General features: G+C 44.0%; 1 protein-coding gene across 2 annotated transcripts in view; it reads right to left on the reverse strand.

The window, feature by feature from the left end:
• Positions 1–11150, reverse strand: part of AMMECR1 (AMMECR nuclear protein 1) — a 164789-nt gene extending 153639 nt beyond the window's left edge. For both annotated transcript variants that reach the window (XM_004710047.2, XM_004710046.2), the window contains exon 1: positions 10669–11150. In XM_004710047.2, the coding sequence (XP_004710104.1) occupies positions 10669–11150 (482 nt within the window). The remainder of the gene's footprint in view (positions 1–10668) is intronic.
• Between the last annotated feature and the right edge of the window lie 11539 nt (positions 11151–22689).

A 22689-nucleotide genomic window follows, 5' to 3' on the forward strand; every position in this document is an offset into this window, starting at 1 on the left:
CCAATGGCTCTAAAGATGGGCACCAAGGCTTATATGATGTGAAACATGTCTCTTGAGGCTGTCTTACTCCAGACTCTAAACTCAGTCTCCATTTGCTGAGTGAAGCCAAGCTTCATTTCAATGGGTTACCATCTCACTTGCCTCCCTCCCCAATTCTCAAGAGCCCTTTATTCCTGCTTCTGATTCTGAACAGCTTTCTCCACATAACCAATACCTCCAATGTGACAGTGTCGAAGCGTGCTATTGGTGTCGGTAGGGGCCACTGAATTGGTGTCAACTCATTAGGACTGTGTACAACAGAAGGAAACATTGCCTGGACCCATACCATCCACACTATCATTATTATGGTTCATCCCATTGCCGCAGCCACCATGTCACTCTACCTTTAGGGGCCTTCTTATTGTTCCCTGGTCCTCTACTTTACCAGGCATGATGTCTTTTTCCAGGGACAGGTCTCTCCTGACAAGATGGTCAAGGTACATGAGACAAAGTCTCACCAGCTTTGCTTCTAAGGAGCATCCTGGCTGTGTTTCTTCCAAGATCAGTTTATTTGGTCTTCTGGCAGTCCACAGTATTTTCAATCTTCTTTGCCAACACTAATATTCAAATGCACTGATTTTCTCTGGTCTTTCATATTCATTGTCCAACTTTGACATGGAAAGAAGATTTCTGTGAAACAACTTGCCAGGCAGGGCAATATTTAGAGGAATTTGCCAAGTAAAACACATCCCAAACCACATACCACCTCATTAGTGACAGAGGAACAGAAGGGGTATCATTCTCATTGATTCTGTTTTGTTGTTGTTGTTTTGTTTTTGCACTAACAAGTACAAGAGTGTGGGGAACATGGATCTATGAATTGGCCATAAAATTCTAACCACTAATTGTCTCACAATTACCAGCATCAAAGAACTATTCCACCTCTTCAAGTACCTGGCCAAACTAGTGGCACACTTTGTGTTTGCTTGTTTTTGTTTTAATGCAAACGAAGCTGTGGCGAGTTTTGCAAATTTTTTGGTTTGGTTTTATTGAGGAGACCTGTGTTGAGAAGAGTATAATAATATGGGAAAGGGTAAGAATATTTCATGCAATTTTTCTTTAGGGACTAAGTCACCAGAATCATCTTCCAGTTAGCATATAAAAGAAAGCACCCACCCCTCCCTGACTTGGAACCCACTTGTCTTATGGCAATGAGTTAAGTACTGAAGTGCATGCTTTATAATTATAGAAGTTATTTGCATCCCAAATGACCTATACCCAACTCTATGGTTGGTAGGTCTCTCTTAGAAATTAACCTAACATGACTTAAAATGACATTTCTTGGAGGGGTTGGCTACCTGAGCAGACAGCGCTATCTTATCGGTACCCTAAGCTGAAATGGCCAAAATCAATTGTCACAGATTCCCATTTGATGAACATGACTCAAAGATCCACTACCATGGTAAGCAATGTGTAGAATGGGGAGTGGATCCCAATAGAACTTATGCTACTAGAATTGTGTGTGAAATGTTTACAGATCACCTTGGTAGCACATATAGAATGGTGGGGCAAACTGTTAAAAGTCAGCCTAACTACTTTCCATTACTAGATTTTTGGTCAGCATCTTCTGAAGGGATACTGCATAATAGTCAACTTTGCTCCCCCTGCATTGTATGTGGCTTTGAGTCACAGGGAGGATTAATTGTAGAACAAAACAGATAGGGGAAAGGCAGCAATCATCAAGACCATCACAGACCTATTAAAAGCCCTGTACTTGAGTAGAATTTTTCACATATGTCCATCCAGTGAAGAATGCAAAAACCAGAAGGCAACATGGTGACCCTGCCAATTGATAACATATGCTCTTCACTGTTAAGCAAAGTTGCAAAACAGATCCAGCTTGATCCAATTATTTCACCCTGGTGACATATAGAGGTTACGTACAGACTGGGCGCCTAAGTGCAAGGTCAGCAGTTGGAAACCACCACCTGCTCCTTGGGAGAAAGAGGAGGATTTCTATTCCCATAGTGTTACAGTCTTAGGAAACCACAGGGACAGCTCTGCTCTGTCCTACAGGATCACAATGAGTTGTAATTGACTCGATGGCAATGAGTTTGACTTTGTTGTTTATTTGTTTTTTTAACCAAGTGGACACAGACCCTAGAACCTAATAAGATTCTTCTAGTTCTTTAGAAATGTGCTTTATGTCAAGTTCTGACACTAAATTTCTGAGGTGGGCCTCTATAAGGTTCTAGTTGAATGTAGGTTGTGCTATGATATGGGAGCGTCACTCACTGCTTTACAAATTGACAGGTCTGAAGACCACAAAAATGTATGAACTAGGGAAGCCCATCATTCTGCCAGTTATCTTTACTAGTGACACAAAGCTGAACACTGTCACTAATCTGATTCACCTGGGCAGTTCAAGGTCACAACTTGGGGGGAGGGGAGGCTGCAGTGATATCCCCAAAGGCCAACCAAAATATGTCACGGAGCCTCCGTCTCAAACTCTCTCAGTGGTTCTACTAAGTCAAAAAGAACGGGCATTTGATAAGTCCCAAACTCTCGAAACTACACATAGTAAGAGCGCATGCCACTTGGCCAACTATCCATTTCTTTCCATTCCCCCCTCCTGCTTCCCTAGGCTTACAAATTCCAAATCATATTCAAAGTCTCTCTCCCATTCACTTCCCCCAGACAAAGACAATCTGGTGGTTTCTCCTTTTGTGTGATGCCTCTTTACTCACATGCCATCACCTACTGTCAGGTTCTCACCCAAGAGCACTTCCGGCTCTCTTTGTACTTGTTCCCAATTCTTTAAGCCAGTATGTCTTCTCCTTTCTCCCAAATTAGATACAGTTGGGACTAGGTGAAGAGGGGGAGAGGAGGGTTCTTAAGTTTATGATCAAATTTCATAGCCATTCCAACGAGAGCTGTTTAACAAACTTATCCTGAGCACAAGAATAGCTAGGCACAGAGCCAAGAAAAGAATTGGGAATGATGGAAGCCAAGAACAGGTGCGCTGCAATCTTTCCCTCCTACATAAAACCTGGCCCTGGAGGGCCAGTCCCTGCATCTGCTGATGAACTTACTCCAGTTCTCCATTTTGCAACATCCCTCCTATGTCCATCAACTCCACCCTTAGAGGGGCTTACTCACGTTTCCAATGCAAATTTTCCTACCACCCTGGTAACCTTCAGCCTAGCTGGTCTTCCCTACCTTGAGACTCTATTCAGCCTGGTTCATCTTACACTCTCTCCTGCAAATGCTGTTCTCCCTCTAAAAGGAAACTATGATCCGATCCTATATCTCTTATTTTCCCAGTAGGTACCCAACACAAAAGGCTACTTTGAATTTTCTTGAGGGTTTATGGTCTTAGAGAACAGAGTAAGGGGGGTGGTGCAAGCTGAAAGTGCAAGCTGCTGACTGAAGACAGCTGCCGGGAATCCCCAAGTGCTGTGGCAAGGGGTGTGGCGGTGACAGCAACCGGTTTGAGAACAACCAAGGAAGATTTCATGATCTATTATTGGTCAGACAGACTCATCTCTGCATGGCTTCCTTTTAAAAACTTGGCTCAGATATGATCCCCTCCCAAACGCCGCCCTCCTGACCACTCCTTATGCCATGTGATTTTTCATGCTTAGGTAGATAGTATGTTGTCTGTATTTTATTCATCTACTACCAGGTGCATTGTTGCTTTGTGAGTATTTTTAGCCACTTCTATATTTGTAGCACATCTTGATCAGGGCTCTAAGTTCTGTGAGGATGAGACCATGCCTTTTATTTCTCCGGTTCTCATCCGGGGGGAACTGAGCACAATGTGCAAACGAAAAGTCAACAGTTGCTTCCCTCCTCTCCCCGCCTTCCCCCCCAACCCCCCCCTCCCCGCCCTGTGGCATATAATTTCCATTCAGCTGTTCAACACTAGCATTTTTAAGGTCGAGCAAGTTTGAAAGTATGATGCATTAGGAGCTCGACAAAATACACCCACACTTGACACAAAAGATGCCACTTAAAATTGGACCCAACATAAAATGTGCTCCACCCAACAGACGATATGATTACGCCATCCTGTTTCCGCGTGGCCTCTTTATACTTCATAAGCGTGTGGCTCCATTTTGTTCTCAGCAACATGGCAACAAAAGAGGCTCAACTCCAAATAAGTTTATGGTTGGGAATCTACTCTTCCCACCTACACAACCACTGGCTTCCCACACCATCTCCAGTGTCCAGTGTGCAACTGTCCAATTGCTGAATGTGGAAAGGCAGCTGAGCCAGTGAAGCTCCATTCTTGGCAGTCCCTGGCTTTGACCGCTGGTCCCCACTTAGCTTAATTGATTCAGAACAGTATCAAAAAGAGACATTATTATACAAGTTCGCTCAAAGAGACTATTTAAGAAAATTTAAATGTAAAAGCCGTGACCATTGTGCTGCTTTAAAACAGGCCGGCATGCGTGACATAAGAAGACAGAATAATGCCTATTGAAATCAGGAAAACTCGGGAACTTTGACTAATTTCGTGGTACCAGTTTCAGTTTTTCACACATAGACATACTCAAAAAGGAAAAGGATCTATAAATGGGAAGTGCAACTGACTTCCAAAACGTAATTTGCAGCAGGGAAAGGTTGCAGTGTTGCTAACGCCGACACAGTTTCACAAAGTATCCCTTGTAAAAGACAACAATGTGAATGTTAGTAGGTTTGATAGAAACATATACTTTGAAAACGAATTCATGCAGGGGTTAGCGGAGCACTCCTCCCACCCACCCCACCCCCAGCCCTCTTTCAGTAGGGGGTCTTTCTTCCCATTGGACTGAGAGAGAGCCCAGCAGAGATTCCTTCCTGGCTGCCACCCACCATGGGACCTGAAAGCAGCACAAACACAATTCATCCAAAAGGGAAAAAAGTATGGGACTAAATTGCCACTCCCTCTAGCCATATGGGAGTGGAGGGGGTGGGGGGAGCGGGGAGTTTCTCTTTTTAACTAAATATGCCTTGCCCTACATACACCTTTATGCTTGAGTATAAAAATCATTTTGTAATTTATATTTCTACACCCTTCCGTTTCTGTCATTTACACCATAAATGACAAGTGAGGATGTATCTGCACTTTTCATCCCCCATCACAAAGGACACCAGATTGCTTTTCAGTGGAAATCAACATGGATGAAAAATAAGCCCTTTTAGGGCTCAACATTTCCCCCATTGTTTTCTTTTTTAACTGTACATTATGACCAGAGAATGGAAATCAGTACCATTATTTGAGGGTGAATACGGAAATCTGTAATGACCTAAGAGCACCATCTGCAACAGACAAATACACCTTCCAGTTATTCTAGTCTGTCTTCATCAAAAGAGACATAATTGAAACATAATAGCCTGTGTTTCGAATGCCAAGTTAATATCGCTTTGACCTGAGCTGCATTAACAAATAATCTTTTTTACTAACAGGTAATAAGGTTGTTACTGTTCTGGTGAAACAAAATGTCCATCTCCCTGCCTGAGCAAAATCCCAGCCTTCCAAACACCCTGACAAATAGGACTTTGACTACTGTGGGAGGACAATAGACAATAAAGAGTTAACCCTTCAAACACCAGGCCTTTCAAAATCCCTGCAAGTCCAGGAGTGGATTTTAAAAACTACTTGTTATTCACCTCAGTGGAAAATGCTTACACTTATTGCCGTGTACAAGAAGCCCTGGTGGCACTGTGGGTTATGGGTTGGGCTGTTAACCACCAGGTCGGCAGTTCAAACCCTCCAGTTGCTCCCTTGGAGAAAGATGAGGCTGTCTGCTGCAATAAAGATTTATAGTCTCAGAAACCCTAAGGAGAAGTTCAATTCTGCCCTACGGGGTGGCTTTGAGTCAAAATCCACTCAATGTCAGTGGGCTTTTATTGATGGTTATTATTAAAGTATCTTCTAGGCACTTCTCAGTAGTGTGACATCCAAGACAATATCAAAGACAGAAGACTGAACAATCCCTGTGCCTTAGCAGGATGCTTTTATATGTATTTGTTAATGAGGGGAACTCTGAAAATGCAACCCAGCAAGCCTAAGTCTAAGTCAAAAGCCTTAAAAATCTTGTTCACAACATGTTGCCTAGTGAACTAATCATTAAAAAAAGAGTTCTTTATGGTAACAGAGGGGGGCTTTGATTATTCAAATCAATATAACTCACTTTAATATATCATCTTTGTTCTCTCTTTGTTACCTAAAATATGTCCCTCACCTTGAACAATTTCTGAAAAAGATTCTAAAGCCACAATACAACCAGGTTGCCAAAAGTCACGTCAGCCCCCAAGCTTGGACTGAAATTATCCCAACAAACTCAGACATTTATGCTTTTGGCAGCATTCAATCTCCCCGGTGCTACATTAGAGAGAACATGATAAGTGACTGTGACATAGAAGCAGCAAGTGTGTATTCTGGAAACTGACAGGGGGGTGGGGGGCGACACTGCCATTTCCATACAGTGGTTAAAGAACAAGAACTTATTCAAGTCCTCTCCGCTGCCCTCTAGCCCTGTGCTTCGGAATGTGTGGTCCAAAGAATTGGAGCCACAGTGTCACCAGGGAACTTGTTAGAAATGTAAATTCACAGCCTCACCCTGATGGACTGAATCAGAAATGCTGGGAACTGGGCCCAGTAATTTGTGCTTTAACAAGCACTCCAGGAGATTATGATGCACTAACGTTTGAGAACCAGGGCTCCTCAAACTTTAATGTGCCTAAGAATCACCTGAGGGAGCTTGTTAAAAATTCAAGTTCTAATTCAGCAGCTCTGAGGCGGGTCTTAGAAATTTCCATTTCTGACAAGTTCCCAGGTGATGTTTTTCTGCAGTTCACACTGCTAGCCTTTCCCAAACTGGTTGTTTACCATAATTCCCTATGGGACTACTAAAAACCAAATTAATCAGCATCTCAGGAGAAAGGCCCAGTGGAATATAAACTGTGGTTCACAACCTCCTTACCTCAGGAGCTTTTCATAATCCTTATGCCCAGGTCCCACCTAAGACTACTTAAATCCAAATCTGGGGCGGTGGGGGAGGGGGGACGGCAATGGGATGTGGGAGTACCCAGGCACTGGTATTTTTAATAACTTGCCTATGATCTTAATGTGTATTAAAGGTGTATTCAAGGTTGTGGAATTGAACTGGCTCAACACCTAGCATAGGTGATGCCTGTATAGGAGCAGTTTCCTATAAGGTCGCTGTTTTGGCTCCCTGATATATAAATGCCAGAACTCCGGGTTTGAATAGGAAAAGGCCTACAGTTGTGTCTTTACTTTAGCATATCTTGAACCTCCTATCTGTGGGCAAAGGCGCATGTACAAATGAGGCCAAAGCCTTCGCAATGCATTACTAACTTTTAGCACAAAGATGATCTGTGTTTTCTTAGATACCTTTCCACTTTCCCCCCATAGTGCTAGCTGAGGCTACCTCTCTGCAGTACGGTAAGCACTCCAAAAGATAGCAGCAGCGGAGAAGATGTTTTTATCCATACAGCTTTCTTCGATATTGACCTCCCCTCAGAAAACCTGAGATAAATAGATCCCCTGCTACTACTTACTACCTTTCTGAGTGGAAGGGTCCTGATGGGTTTGCAACTTCTAAACCACGGGTCTTCAAACTTTTTAAACAAGGGGCCAGTTCACTGTCCCTCAGACCCGTTGGAGAGCCGGGCTATAGTTTAAAAGAAAAACTATGAACAAATTCCTATGCACACTGCACAGATCTTATTTTGAGGTAAAAAACAAAACGGGGCAAAAACACCCGGCGGCCTGGATAAATATCCTCGGTGGGCCGCATGTGGCCCGCAGGCCATAGTTTGAGGACCCCTGTTTAGATCTAAACATTTCACCAATTGCAGATATTCTAGCTGGTGGGGCTTAGAAAAAAGATGAAAATGGTGTGCTGTTTCCAGTGCTTATACGCACTGTGTGAGTAAGTCTCACCAGGTGAGACTGGCTTCTGGAGATAGGCAGGGCTTGAGATACTGTTGCTCATGACATGCTCTTGGGGGTCTATTTATGTCTCATGGACAACTGCATAGGGCTCCTCTAATGCGTGCAGAGAACTATTAAATAGCTAAAGCAGAAAGAAAGAATATGGTGGAGGACTAAGACACTGTCGAATGAGTTGCTATTTCGTTCTCATAATTAAGCACTGCTTTTGAGTCATTTTCCTGAGATCTCCACAGCACACCTCAAAAATGACTTGAGAATAAAAGAAAACCAAGCCGCTTTCTCCTGCAACCTCTCTTTCCATTGAAGTGCACTTTCATGCCCCCTTCCCCCCCATTGGTCGTGTTCATTGTCTACTCCAAATTAGCTGTTTCATAGAACATACGGCACATTGAAGGCCGGCTTCATGATGACAATTCTTGTTCTTCTACTACTATTTTAACCTAGGGAGAATGGTCACAAGTGTGTCTGATTTTATCTTTTTGACTCCCCTAATGGGTAACAATGAAAAGGTGGCTAGGGTGTTTAATAGAAGAGAAACAATACCTAAATCCATGTTCACAATAGCCCACTGTTCAAGGACATTTGCAATAGCATTTTGCTGTAGGAACTGGTCAAGCTCACCTTTCCTTTGAAACATTCTTGTGATATTCATTCAGTTAACCTAGACTCATTTTAAAATGTGTGAAAATAGCACCTCCTGGAAGTGTGTTCTCATATGCTTTGGAGCAATGGAGCGTGAATACTAAAACAGCCTTTGCCAAACTCATGTAACAGCTCAAGAACTAAATGGGAACGAGTTTTTGCAGTCCCATGACTTTGCAGAGCTAACCTAAGTATCATCCCAGAACTGGGTTTTAACGCAGCACAGGCATCTCAGAGGAGGCAGGAAAGTCAAGCATAAGTGACTCGAGTTAAGAGATATTGCATACATTTTTACATGGCAGTCTTTCCCAGATGTTTTTTTTTCCTTCTTCTTCTTCTTCTTCTTCTTTTTCTGTGGAGCCACAAAACAAATTGGCTAAGTAAAGATGTGGACGTGAGAGCTCAGTTCCGAGAGTATAAGCACTGTGAAATGTACATGCCTATTTCATTGGCTTGACACAACCTGTATGCCCTTTCACAGAGATCTCCTGAACCAAGGCCCGGGGATAACCCAAGTCCAAAATAAAATGCACAGAGGAGTCATACAAAATCAAATCCATTTTAAAGTATATCCAAGCCAAGGGAAAAAAAAACAATACACATTGACTATTTCCAGGACACTTTATTGCAATTTCCACGTTACATATTAATGCAATATTTTCAGACTAGACAGAAGTGTTTGCACTTATACAGTTAGTCGTCGAATCCCCTAAGATAGCAAAATGAAAAGGGGCAATTTTAAAAAGGACAGCGTTTCAGATAGTTATGATATGGGGGAAGAACCAGGGTCACTTGTCTCAGCTAAGAAAAGGACTGATGTTTTTCAGTTTGAAGTTCCCTGACATTTTTTGTCTCTGATTTTCCTTGTGGCTGCTCAGACTTCATAATAAAAGCCATCACCCTCTTTCTCACCGGGCCCTTCATTGAGCTTTACAGTCTGTCTAGCATTTAACTCAAAAAGTCAGTTTACACTCAAGTTTACACATTTTTTAAAAAAGAAAGGAAAACACAAAAAAACCATATGCCCCACTTCCTACACATCCAAATGGACAGGGCTTAGAATTAACCTGGCTTTCAGCTGTAATCCTACTATTTTAAGCAATTCCAACCACATAACTTGAAAGGGGGGGGGGGTGTTTAAAAGTACAAAACCAAAGGAACCCATCAAAATTCCTACACAGTGACCGCTGGGGAGGGGTGAAATCGTTCTCAAATCCGCAGCATCTCATAGATTTCTTCGAAGTGAAGTGGACACAAAAGCAAGTGCTCCCTTAATGTACAAACTGACACAGTGCCTCTACGCGGACGGCCCTGACTGAGTGAGCTATTCCCCAGACCAGATGAGAGAGAAAAAAGAGAGGGGGTAGTGGGGGGAACAAAAAGGTCCCACTCGTCAAACGCGAGGAAGCCAGAGGTGTGTTTCCCTAGAAACACATTTTAATAGGAAGGCTCGCATAAAAATAAGTAGCCAGGGTAAATGTGTTTTAAAAGAAACAAAACCACCCTCCCCACTCCATTGGCCACGATGAGCAACCTTCTGGCAAGCTCCGCAGCTAAGTCCCATCACTAGCAGAACAGAAGTTGGAGAGTTGCTATTTTCCCCCCTGCCATGGGATAGTAAGTAGGCTCTCAGTGTGCGAGGTATGAGCGGGGCAGCAATCCTGGCGGGGCTTTCACTGGGGGAAGCCGGAGCGGGGTGGGGGTGGGGGCTGGGGGGGTCATTGGTGTTAGGGAAACCAACGTGGGGAGAGGTCAGCACCTAGAGTCGCCCAGATCGCCCAGAGCGGGGCGGGTGGGGGCAGGGTGGGGGCGCTGGCGAAGTGGAGAAGGCGAGGGTGAAAAAGTCCTGGAAGTTCTGGCAAAGAGAAAGCAACCCCCGGCGGGAGCCAGCGGGCCAGCCGGGTGCGGGGTGCGTCCCCGAGAGCACAGAAAGCGCGGGGTGCCCTTCGGCGCTTGCCTCCCGGGAGCGGGGACCAGGCAGCGGCTGGGGCAGCCGCGGGCGGGGAGGAGACTCGACTTTGCCTCAACTCTCAGCCCCATCCCGGGCGCGTGGGGAGGGCGGCGGAGGGCACGGTACTCACTAGGGCTCGTTGGTGAAGCGGGGGGTCCGAGGCTGCTGGTATCCGTACAGGTGACAGTAGAGCACATCGAAGCAGAAGCAGCACATCTCCGCGGACACCACCATCTTCCGGGAACCCGGCGAGGAGGACGAGGCGGCGGACGAAGAGGAGGGCGAGGAAGAGGTGGCGGCGGCCGGGGTAGAAAGTAGGGTCCCCACTCCGCAGCTCGGAGGTGGCGACAGGGAGAGCCCCCCGCCGCCGCCGCCGCCGCCGCCCTGGGGGGGAGAGAGAGTACAGCCGCTGCCGCTGCCGCTACCTCCTCCGGTCAGCCCTCCCAGCCCGTTGAGCCGCGGACCGGCGCCTCCGAGTCCCAGCTCGGCCGCTCGGCACTGGCTCTCGCCGCTGCAGTGGGAGGAGGAGGAGGCGCCACCACCGCCACCCGAGCCGGAGGGGGGCGAACTGGACAGTTTCTGCTTCTTCACCCCGCAGCAACCCGCCGCCATCTTGGAACGGTCTCCCCCACGCAACGTTTCCGACCCATAAGTGAGGCGAGCTGGCGGCGGGGGCGAGCACGCTGCGGCCTGGCCGCCAGGGGCGCGCCGGGGACGGGCGGGCACGCGCGCCGCTTTCCGGACGGCTCTTGGGGCCACGCGGCTCCCCGGGCCGCGGGCGCGCGGGCGCGGGCGCGCGCGGACCCCACTGCCCTCCCTGGCCCGCCACTCGCCCGCATCCCCAGCCCCGAGCCCCTACCTACCGTCCGCTCTGGGAGGGAAGACGGCCGCAAGGTCGCCCGCAAAGGACGGGAGGAAGGAAGGTGCGGGCCAAAGTGGCGGGGAGGAGAGGAGGGAGGAGGTGGGCACGCCCCAGGAGGCAGGAGGCCACGGGGAAGCCCAGGGGTGCGGGAGGGAGGCGGGTGAAGAAAGTCCGAAGTCAGCGCCCAAGTCCCAAAGCACATCTCGATGACCGCTGCTGGACAGGGTGGTAGTGACACTTGAACCGAGTCCCGTGGAACCTGAGCCGCGCAGCCTCCAAGGCGAGAGCTTCGGAACTGTTCACCCGGCGCGCAAGCTGGGCCTGGGAACCCCACACCAGAGAGCTTCACTGTCAAGTGTGTCGAAAGCTGTCCGAAGAAGAGCCACACTGCAGTGTCTTGAATACGCATCCAAGCCCACAGGGGTGGCTTTACAAGATTTCTTTGCAGACAGATGATTCGAGCCCAATCGAATCTAGACATCTTGTACTCCATCCCCCATATTCCCTCCTCTCAAAATTCACCGCCATGGAGTGGATTCCGACTCTTAGGGACCCTTATAGGACAGGATGGACCTGCCCCTGTGGGTTTGCGAGACTGTAATACATTACTTGAGTAGAAAGCCTCCTCTTTCCCCCGCAGGCATGGCTGGTGGCTTTGAACCGCCAGCCTTGTGGTTAGCAGCCCAAATTGCAAGACTACGCCACCCATGAAAATGTTGAAACATGGGAAAATGAAGTACTTACCAACATCTCACGGGGCCAAAGGTGTTCACTGGGGCTTGGGGTCGGTGAAGTTTTCTTTGAGGGGGTTGCGTTTGGGGTGGGGGTGGGGGACAAAGTAATTAGAAACATACCTGCAGTCAGCACAGATCTTACAGTTAAGTAGGGCAGAAAGCGTCCTTAATCGCAGGTTGGAAGGTTTTACTGAGCTATATAATTAGATAGTTCTTAGGATCTATTTTCAAACTTCTCAATAAAAAAAAAAAAGAAGAAGAAGAAGAAGCTTGGGTGGATAAGGAGACCTACAATGGAGTCGACCCCAGCCTAGGTGTCAAACATGCCACGAAATAAATGATATCAATAACTAAAGTGACTTGAACATGTACTTGTACATTGTTTGCATTGTGTCTGCACCATCCCGAGTCCTCTAAAATGTTAAGTGTCTGCATATTCAGAAACATTGAAAGATTGATTGATTTCTCTCACCATTGATCTGAATGTGTAGGGTATTTAGATACCTGGGTACTGTTCATTTTGTACAGGAAAAACAAACCAGGTGATTCGTTTACTAAATATGGAGCCTCTTTTCAATCCTCGGGGTATGGAGCCTCTGCACAATACTCAGGGTTCCTCGGGTCATAGTGTACTGCTAATGGGAAGAATAGTTTGATTCAGCCAGCCACTCCATGGGAGAAAGATGAGATTTTCTACTCCTTTAAACAGTTACCATCTCAGTATCTCCACATGGGCAGTTCGACCCCCTCCTACACTGTTGCTACGAGTCAGAATAAACTCGATGGCAGAGAGGTTTTTTTTTTGCGGGGGTCGTGTGTGTGTGTGTGTGTGTGTGTGTGTGTGTAGGGGTGTTTGGTCAATATTATGTGCACAATACTGTACATACGTTGAAGTCCATGGGCTATGAAGGAAATGTGCTTCCCACTCTCAAAGAGTTTCTGAATTGAATCACATAGTTACTATTTATTCAAGGGAACCCTGGTGCTATGGTGGTTATAATAGCTGGGCTGCTAACTGATCCAAATTCATCAGTCTGCTCCAGTATAGAATATAGCATTGGACACCCTATGGGGCACGTCTACCATGCCCTATAGGGTCACTGTGGCTTGGAATCAACTCAACAGTAACTGAATTTCCCCCTTTCTTGAAAAAAATAAAAAGTATTCAATATTCTTTTTGTACTTACAGTGCCATGCCTCATCTCGCCCAAAGGAATGTACTGTCTCATTTGATCTTCACAGCAACCCTCTGAGGATGCTCTTTTCCAGATGAGTAAATGGAACTTCAAAAGCTACTTGCCCACACAACTAGAAAGTGATAGAACCAGGGTTTGAGTGCAAACATGGCTACTTACAAAAAGCATGTCATACTATTCTGGGTCTCAGTATGTTACAGAAAGATTAGCGATGAGCGTAAGATGCTAATATTAAACTGCAGTAGATGGTGTAGTGGTTACATGTGGGCCTGTGAACCACAAGTCAGCAGTTTAACCCCACCAGCCACTCTTCAGGGAAAAAAGACTTAACTTTCTACTCTGGTAGAGTGACAGTCTCAGAAACCCACAGGGGCAGCTCTCCTCTGTCTTCTAGGGGCACTATGAGTCAGAATCTACTCAATGGCAGTGAGGTTGGTTTGGGAAGTAAAGGAGGAGCCAAATAAAAATAAGGTTGTGGTTGTTAGAGAAAGGTGGAAACAATGAAATTATGTCATCCACGAAAGTTGGAGATTCTCCTTCCAAGGAGATTTAAAGAAATAGATCATCGATGTGGGATGGTTAGATGCAACCTACAGCCAAAAAAGATGGATTAACCATTTGGTGATGTGTGGTCTCATCAGCGCTGTAAGAACTAACCACGTGGCTGAGGAAAATGCCAATGACACTATCAACTACTAGTGGAGTAAAAAAACACATTGAGGTCTTTTGTCTGTGTTGCAGAGGAGAAAGCAGAATTTCTGTGTGTGCTTTTTCTGTATCTATTTAAAAAGAAAACAGGGGAGGGAAAAACACTAGTAGGCTGTTAGGATATTTTGTTTAACACGTCATTCTTAACCACCAGAGCCTACTATTTAATGTGTTTGAAACTGGGTCAAATATAATATCAAACAGTAGGTACTGCTTCACTCCCCACCCCACCCCAAAGTTATCACTTCTAGAGTAGAACCCAGAGCCATTTAATGACATCACACCACAGTTTAGCACAGGAAGCAAAGTAGGATCCATGGATGGCTGCTTATGCTAGGGGAATTGAGGAAAGCGGAATGTAATCTCCCGATTTAGAATTTGGCCAGTAGACAAGAGTCTAACGCCCCTACTCTTGTGAAAATAGCAAGGAATCTTTAATAAGCACCAGTAGGCATGCCCTTACTTCTGCATTTCATCTAAAAGACAAAAGTCCCCAGCATGGCTCAGATACCAGGCTAGGGGTCAGACACAAAAAGAACTTTTTTACCAGAAGGTTTTTCATTCCAAACCTCACCCGCCTAATGGAAACAAACAAAGCCAAATATGATCATTGCAGAAAAACACAGCATTAAGCGACCACAAGCGGCTACTCTCTGAAATACTTTGGTCCACTAGCTAAAGGGGCGGAGGGAATGGGAAACCAGTGGAACCTTTCTCTCTGTGTTAACTTCTCCTGGGGTTGGCTTATGTCCCATACTAACCTTGAGTCTCAAGATGCTTTGTAAATCCCCTGGCAAGTAGTGATGGTTGTAGTAATGCCTCCGTTTAAGCCTTTGAGGAAACACCACCCCCACTGGCCTTGTTTTCTTGCAAAGTCACCAGCATAGAAGTCAACATATTTCATTCACACGTAAATGAAATCCACAGTGCAAAATCTGTGAAAATCGATCGTTTTACGTCTGTGGAAAGTGCACAATGGATGGAAAAACTGACCTCGTTCAGGAGGCTCTTGAGTTGAAGTGTAAAGGTCAAAGTATGATAGAGCACCTGTGTTTCTAGCTACTGCTGATACTGCAGTGCCGTGATAAAAACCCTCCAGAGGAAACCCTAAGGTGCCTCTGCTCTTTGTAACTGACTGTCAAGCTGGGAGCTAAAGATTCTGTGTGTCCCTTACATGCAAAACACACACACACACACACACACACACACACACACACACACACACCATAGTCTGTAAAAAAAAAACCACATGCATTCCCTCAATTCATGACAGAAAAATTTAAAAAGTCAAAAGGAAATAAAGTTGTCCCATGAATGGCCACAATGGATTCAGGCGCAAGAGCAGGAATTGCACTGGATGGTGAGGTTAGGACTCCTCTGAGATATGTCATTCTCCAACACTGCTTTTTAATGCTTTCTCCCTGAAGGATTGGAGAGTTCTGTTTGTTTGAAATAAACTCCCTCTCATCCGGTAGATTCCGACTCCTAATGAGTGACCTCGATAGGACAGGGTAGAACTAACTGCCCCTGTGAGTTTTGGAGACTGTAACTCTTTACAGGAGTACAGAGCCCTGTCTTTCTCCAAGGAGTAGCTGGTAGTTTCTGACTGCTGGCCTTGTGGTTAATAGCCCAATGAATAACCCACTATGCCAGGAGGGCTTCCGGGTTTTTGTTTTTGTTTGGGGGGGTTGTTTGTTTGTTTGGTAAAGCATATGTAAATTGTAACATTTCTGCTTCTATAAAATAAAAACAAAAAACCAAACCCGCTGCCATCACGTCACTTCTGACTCTTAGCCGCCCATTAGAGGTTTTCTGAAGCTGTTATCTTTCTGGGAGCAAAAGGCCTTATCTTTGTCCCAAGGAACAGCTGGTGGGTTTGGAGCCCTGAAGTTGGGGCTAGCCATCCAACCTTACCCTGGGCTGTGTCTGCCTCAAAGTTGCTGTGAGCTAACCTGTGTCAAATGCTTCATCCTTCAGCAACTGGGAAAACTATCCACACAAAGGTTATGCTCATTATTTACTATGTGGTACAACTGGAAACTGAATTAAACCTAACAGTTACTGATTATTTTATGACCGTAATCTGGTCTCATGTTTACAACATCCGAGACTCACTGCCATCGAGTAGGTTCCAACTTATAGGGACGCTGTAGGGCCCTGGTGGCCTAGTGGTTACGCAGTTCAAACCCACCAGCCACTCCACGGGATAAAGACTGGGCTTTCTCCTCTGGTCAGCTGTTACACTCTCGGAAACCCACAGGGAGGCGTTATGAGTCAGCATTGACTTGATGGCAGTGAGTTTGGTTTGGTGGGCTCGACTCCTATAAAACCAGTGACCGTCTCAGGCAACTCACAGAGGCTGTTCTTCTTGTGAGATCGCTGTGAGTCAACATCGACTGCATGCCAGTGTGTTTGGTGTTATAGGACAGGGTAGAACTGCCCCTGTGGATTTCTGACATGGTAACTCTTTCTCATCAACACCAAGTCCATTCTGACTCATGGCAACTCTATACAGAAGTAGAAAGCTTGCTCTTTCTCCCGCAGAGTGGCTGGTGGTTTCAGTCTGCTGACTTTTGCCGTCAGCAGCCCAACACATAACCACTACACCACCAGGGCTCTTTTGCAACATACTTTAAAAAAAAAATTCTACATAGCGAGAATACTTTTACTTTGATGAAGTGAAAAACACTTGTCATGGTGCAAAATGTAATCTGTGGTTTCTGGGGGATTCCCGTGAAATGTGGAACATTTGCTCTCATACCCCATTGCTGTCAAGTCAATTCCAACTCATAGTGACACTTTAGGACAGCGTAGAGGATCTTCAAGGCTATACATCTTGATAGAAGGAGACTGACATGTTTTTCTCCCACCAAGCAGTTGGTGGGTTTGACCCGCCGATCTTTTGGTTAGTTGCCAATCACTTAACTGTGATGCAACCAAGACTCCTTTCCTTTACAGAACTCAAATCACCACGGCCTTTGAGTCGATTCCGACTCACAGTGACTCTATAGAACAGAGTGGAACTGCATTCTGTGGGTTTCTGAGACTAACACTTCATGAGAGTAGAAAGCCTCATCTTTTTCTTGTGGGCTGCTGGTGCCTTTGAAACTGAATTTTGTGCCTGAACAAGTGTTATTTTTATCATCTGTCATCTAACTTCCTCAACTGTCATCCTTGAACAACTGCAGAATGCAATATTATTAGCCACTTCTTTGACCTAACCTTGTACACAAGCAACACATGGTTCTGCTGGTAGAAGTGGCAGTTTCCTTTCAGAGTTGAATAAGTGTGTGAATGAATACTGAAATTATTTACTGTATTTCCATTGAAATTAATGAATTCATTTTTCTTTTCCCAGTGACAAGACAACTTCCCATTCCAAATCCCTTCTGTGCCTAATGAACATGTTTTGAGCCAAAGGACCATGATCTACCTTGAACTTTCCTAATTGTTTCATTGGGAACATCTCCATTGGAGTGCAAACTAATTGAATGTGGTTTTGCCACCTATTTTCTTGAGACCAATTTACATTAAATCTTTACTGAGATTCAGATAGACGGATATCTGACACTGAATCGATTCAATGGCCATGCGTTTGCTCTTTTGAGTTATACTGAATGTGGACAAATGAACAAATCTAGCTAGTGGTGGATGGGAAAAAGTTTTTTTTTAGGGAGGAGTTGATCAGAAAAGAAGTTATTTTTGGCAGTGAGAAGAAAATATGAAGGTGTTGCTGTGCTCACTTAGAAAATCTTTATTTCCTTAAAGAATTCATCTATTATCCTCTATGCATATAATGGAGTTTAAGAATATATATTCTACAACCCAGTTGTGCCCCCTACTTATAGAATTACAGTAATATTCTATAACGAATCTTATTGTGTGCTGGAGTACACACAGCCAATAGGAATTATAGGTAGGGTAGGGTGAGCATTGACGTTAATTAAAATATAATCATCTTATTGTATTAAAATTCCCTTTTGTGCAAATATTCAATTTGAAGTTCAAATTCAATCATGACAATGAGAATAAGAAATTAGAGGCCCATCATCTCTGCCGGCTCCTGATTGAAATAGAACTCATTTTGCCTCATTCTGTCCATTGTGTAAATGTCCACAACTTAAAATATATTCTCTAAGCATGTGCAAGGCACAATGATGATGCCAAGGAATTTGTTCATCTCCGCCTTACTGTCCAGGTTTCCTACCCGAACTCCTTCAGTCATATTTTTGGTCCAGTCCCTGTTGTTTTCCTAAGGTGCTGTCAAGTAGCCTCCAGTTCATCGGAACCCTTTGTCCAGCCCCTAACTTGGACTATCCACCCCATAGCCTCTTTAGGGATATTTACCCCACACCACAGCAACACCCTGGCAAGTATCAAACCAGGCAAACGCGCTGTCATCAAGTAAATAGCGACCCTACAGGGCCGAGTAAAAGCGTACCTATGGCTTTCTGAGACTGAAAACTCTTAGCTGGAGTAGAAAGTTTCATCTCTCTCCCGAGAAGCAACCAGTGATTTCAAACTGTTGACCTTGCAGTTAGCAGCCCAACACATAACCACTTACACCATGAGGGCTCCTGGCAAGTACCAAACCCCAAACCAAACTCACAGCCATCGAGTGGATGCAAACCCATAGCAACCCTATAGGACAGGGTAGAACTGCCCCTGAATTTTTGAGAGTGTAACTCTTTACAGTAGTAGAAAGTCTGTCTTTCTCCCACGGAGCAGCTGGTGGTTTTGAACTGCTGACCTTGCAGTTTGCAGCCCAATGCATAACCATTACGACACCAGGGTCCCCACTTGGTAAGCATACTACCTCCCGATTCTGGACTACCTTTTGCGTCTCCTACAGTAGGGAATCCTAAATTTCTTTCATACCGCTTCACAGGCTTCTCTCATCCTCAGACTTCCAAGCTGCTTTATGGAGGCAGATGCGTTTTCTCTGGGTCTTGAAATTTCCCGTGCTACAACCTCTTCTGTGGTCCTCCCAATCCTCTCTAGTCCCTTCTTCTTTTTAGCAATGGAGATATAATTCACAAAGCATATAATTCATCCATTTTAAAAATCATTTTATTAGGGGCTCATACAACTCTTATCACAATCCATACATACATCAATTGTGTAAAGCACATTTGTACATTCATTGCCCTCATCATTCTCAAAACATTTGCTCTCCACCTAAGCCCCTGGCATCAGCTCCTCATTTTCCCCTCCCTCCTCCCTGCTTCTCCCTCATGAACCCTTGATAATTTATAAATTATTATTTTGTCATATCTTGCTCTGTCCAACGTCTCCTTCACCCACTTTTCTGTTGTCCATCCCCCAGGGAGGAGGTTATGTGTAGATCCTTGTAATCAGTTCCCCCTTTCCACCCTCCACTCTCCCAGTATCGCTACTCACACCACTGGTCCTGAAGGGATCATCCGCCCTGGAAGTCATCCATTTAAATGATGCATTTCAGGGGTTTCTAGTATATTTGGAGCACTGCAACTTTATTACACCTCCCCTCAGCCCCCTGGAAACCCAGGGCCCATTAGTAATTACTCTCTGTCTCTCATCCCAATTGCTCTTGACTCCTGTCAATCACAGATTTATTTCCTGTCTCTGTCGATTTACCTATTCTGGAAATATATAAACAGAAACATACAAAATGTGGTCTTTGGGGTCTGACTTGTTGCACTTATTGCACTTAGCATAGTCTTCTCAAGATTCATTCATATTGTAGCATGCATCGATATTAATTCTTTTTTATGGACTATAATACTCCATGGAGGAGATATACCCCAATTTTCTATCCATTCATTTGTTGATGAGTATGTTTCTATGTTTTGATTATAATGAATAATGCTACTATGATCATTTGTATACAATGTTTTATATGGATGTATATTTTTATGTCTCATGGCTGTACACTTGGAATTAGAATATATGGCAACTCCATATTTAACCTTGTGAGAAACTACTCGACTGTTTTCCAAAGTGACTGCGCAATTCTAGAATCCTACCATCAGTGTGAATAAGTAACTAAGGAAGACCGAAGAAGAATTTATGCATTTGAATTGTGGGATGGGAGAAGAATATTTAAAATACCATGGACTGCTAAAAGGACAGACTGGTCTGCCTTGGAAGATGTGTGTCCAGATGTGCTCTTCCAGACAAGGATGGTGAGACTTCATCTTACAGACTTTGGACGTGCTGTCAGGAGAGAGCAGTCCCTGGAGAAGGACATCATGCTTGGTAAAGTGGAGGGGCAGCAAAAAAGAGGAAGGTCCTCAGTGACATGGATTGACACCGTGGCTGCCACGATGGGCTTGGACATGGGAGCAATTGTGAGGATAGGACATAAATATGGATCACTTCCGGCCAGTTGGCCAAGTAGCGTTCTTCCAAACTGCCTGGCATAAACAAGTAAGTGCTTCCAATGCATCCTCAGCCTGTTGGTACAGTGACTCTGTATTCTTTCCATCTTCTTGGGATGCTTCCTGCATCTTTCCATACTTTGCCCATAGAATCTTTCAATATCACAACTTACTCAAGGGTTGAACTTTTGGTCTTTACACATTTCATTATGATATTTTACTTTGTCTTTTTGAGCTGCCTGTAATAACTTCTGATGTATATATGCTCATTTTAGGCACTTATTTCCACTCTTCATGTAGGTCTTTGGTTCATTTGAATTTAATTTTTCCATATAGTGTGAAGTAGACTCCAAATTCATTGTTTTACATGTGGACATCGACTTGTCCCAGTTCCATTTGTTTAAAAATTACCATTCCCCATGGAGATGGCATCTTGTCAAATATCAATCAAATATTAATGCAAGCACGAGTTTATTTCTGGATCTTCAACTTCATTAGATAGCTATATCTATATAGTCTGTACTCAATGGTAGCTAACAACAAAAACAAGTTTTGTCTTTTCTTACACTGGCATTAGGAACTCTTGATGACTGTAGCTTTGTAGTAAGTCTTGAAAGTGGGAAGTGTGAGCCTTCCAAATCTGTTCTTCTTTTTCAAGATTGCTGTGGCTGTTCTTGTATCCTTGCATTTCCATAAAAATTTCCGAATTCTTTTGTCAATTTCTGCGAAAAGACCAGTTGATATTCTGAATGGTGTTGCATTGACTTTCTGGATCAATTTTCAGAGGATTGACATAATAATGATATGAAGTATTACAAGGAAAGAACCTGGGTGTCTTTACATTTATCGAGATTTTCATTTCTTTCAGTAATGTTTTATAGTTTCCACTGCACAAAGTTTGTGCTTCTTTGGTTAAGTCCTAAATATTTCATTATTTTTGATGATGTTGTAGGTGGAATTATTTTTTTAACTTCATTTTGATGTTGTCCACTTGATTTTTGTATATTGATTGTATATCTATCCTGCAACCCCGATGTACTCACTTATTTGTTCTAAACGTGTTTTAGTAGACTCCTTAGGATTTTCTGTGTTCAGCATCATGTTACCTACAATATATTTTACTTCTTCGTTTCCCAAATGGATGTCTTTTATTTCTTTTTCTTGTTTAATTGTTAGGTTGAAATTTCTAATACAGGGTTGAGTAGAAGTGATGAGAACAGAGTTGATATGCTTTCTGGTCTTAGGGGCAATGATTCAGTCTTCCTTACACTACTAAGTGTGATGTGGACTTTTCGTGGATGGTTTGTTTCTGATAAAAGTTCTCTTGCATTTCTAGTTTTTTTAGAGTTTTCCCATAAAAGTGTATCAGATTTGCTGAATGCCATTTTTGTGTCTATTAAGAAGATCCTGTCGGTCTTGTTCTTTCTGCTGTTACATTAATTGCATGCATTGCTTTAATTGAATTATGAATGTTTAGCTTCCCACTTCTAGAATGAATCTCACTTGGTCATGATGCTAATCCTTCCTCTCATGTGTTGCTGAGTCAGATTTGCGAGTATCTTTTTGAGGTTTTTTGCCTCTGTATTTATAAGAGATATTAGTTTGGGTTTTCTTGTGGTATTCTTATCTTTTTGTGACTTTATTGTTTTTTGTATTTTTGGTATCAGGGCCATTGTTATAAGATGCAACTAATTGAGTGACTGTCCAAATTGAACTTTATTGTCTCCCAGTTCAGGAAGCTCAAAGTGTAAAGCAAAGTATTGGCCATGTTAATTCCTTCTGAAAACTCTGAAAGACAAATGGTCCCATACCTTTTTCATAGCCTCTGATAGCTCAATGCATACTTGAACTTGCAGCTACCGCAGCACATGGCATCCTCACTCCGTCTCCCTCTCTGTGTCCTTTTTTAGACACGTGCCAGTCATCTAGGATAGGACCCACCCTTTTCAAGTAGGAATTAACATTAACTTAATTGATAAACTCTTTAGAAAAAAACACAACCATTTCCAGTCACAATAGTAAGTATAGACATTAGGACTTCAGTATATCTCCCCCCCTCCTTCAGTATATCTTGTTGAGGTGCACAATTCAATCCATAACCCCGAGGAAGACTGGATTTATAGAATTAGTTTGGAAGCTTCCTTCTTCTGTTTATTTGAAAGAGATTGGGATGTATTGTTGATAATTCTTCTTGAAATACGTAGTATAATTCATTAAAGATTCTTTCTGTCCTGGGTTTTGTTTTTTGTTTTTTTAAGAAGGAGAGATTTTTGTTTTGTTTGTTTTTTTACT

Source organism: Echinops telfairi, unplaced genomic scaffold, assembly GCF_000313985.2.
Source record: "Echinops telfairi isolate 266 unplaced genomic scaffold, ASM31398v2 ScPeMD7_7427;HRSCAF=8465, whole genome shotgun sequence".
Lineage (NCBI taxonomy): Eukaryota > Metazoa > Chordata > Mammalia > Afrosoricida > Tenrecidae > Echinops > Echinops telfairi.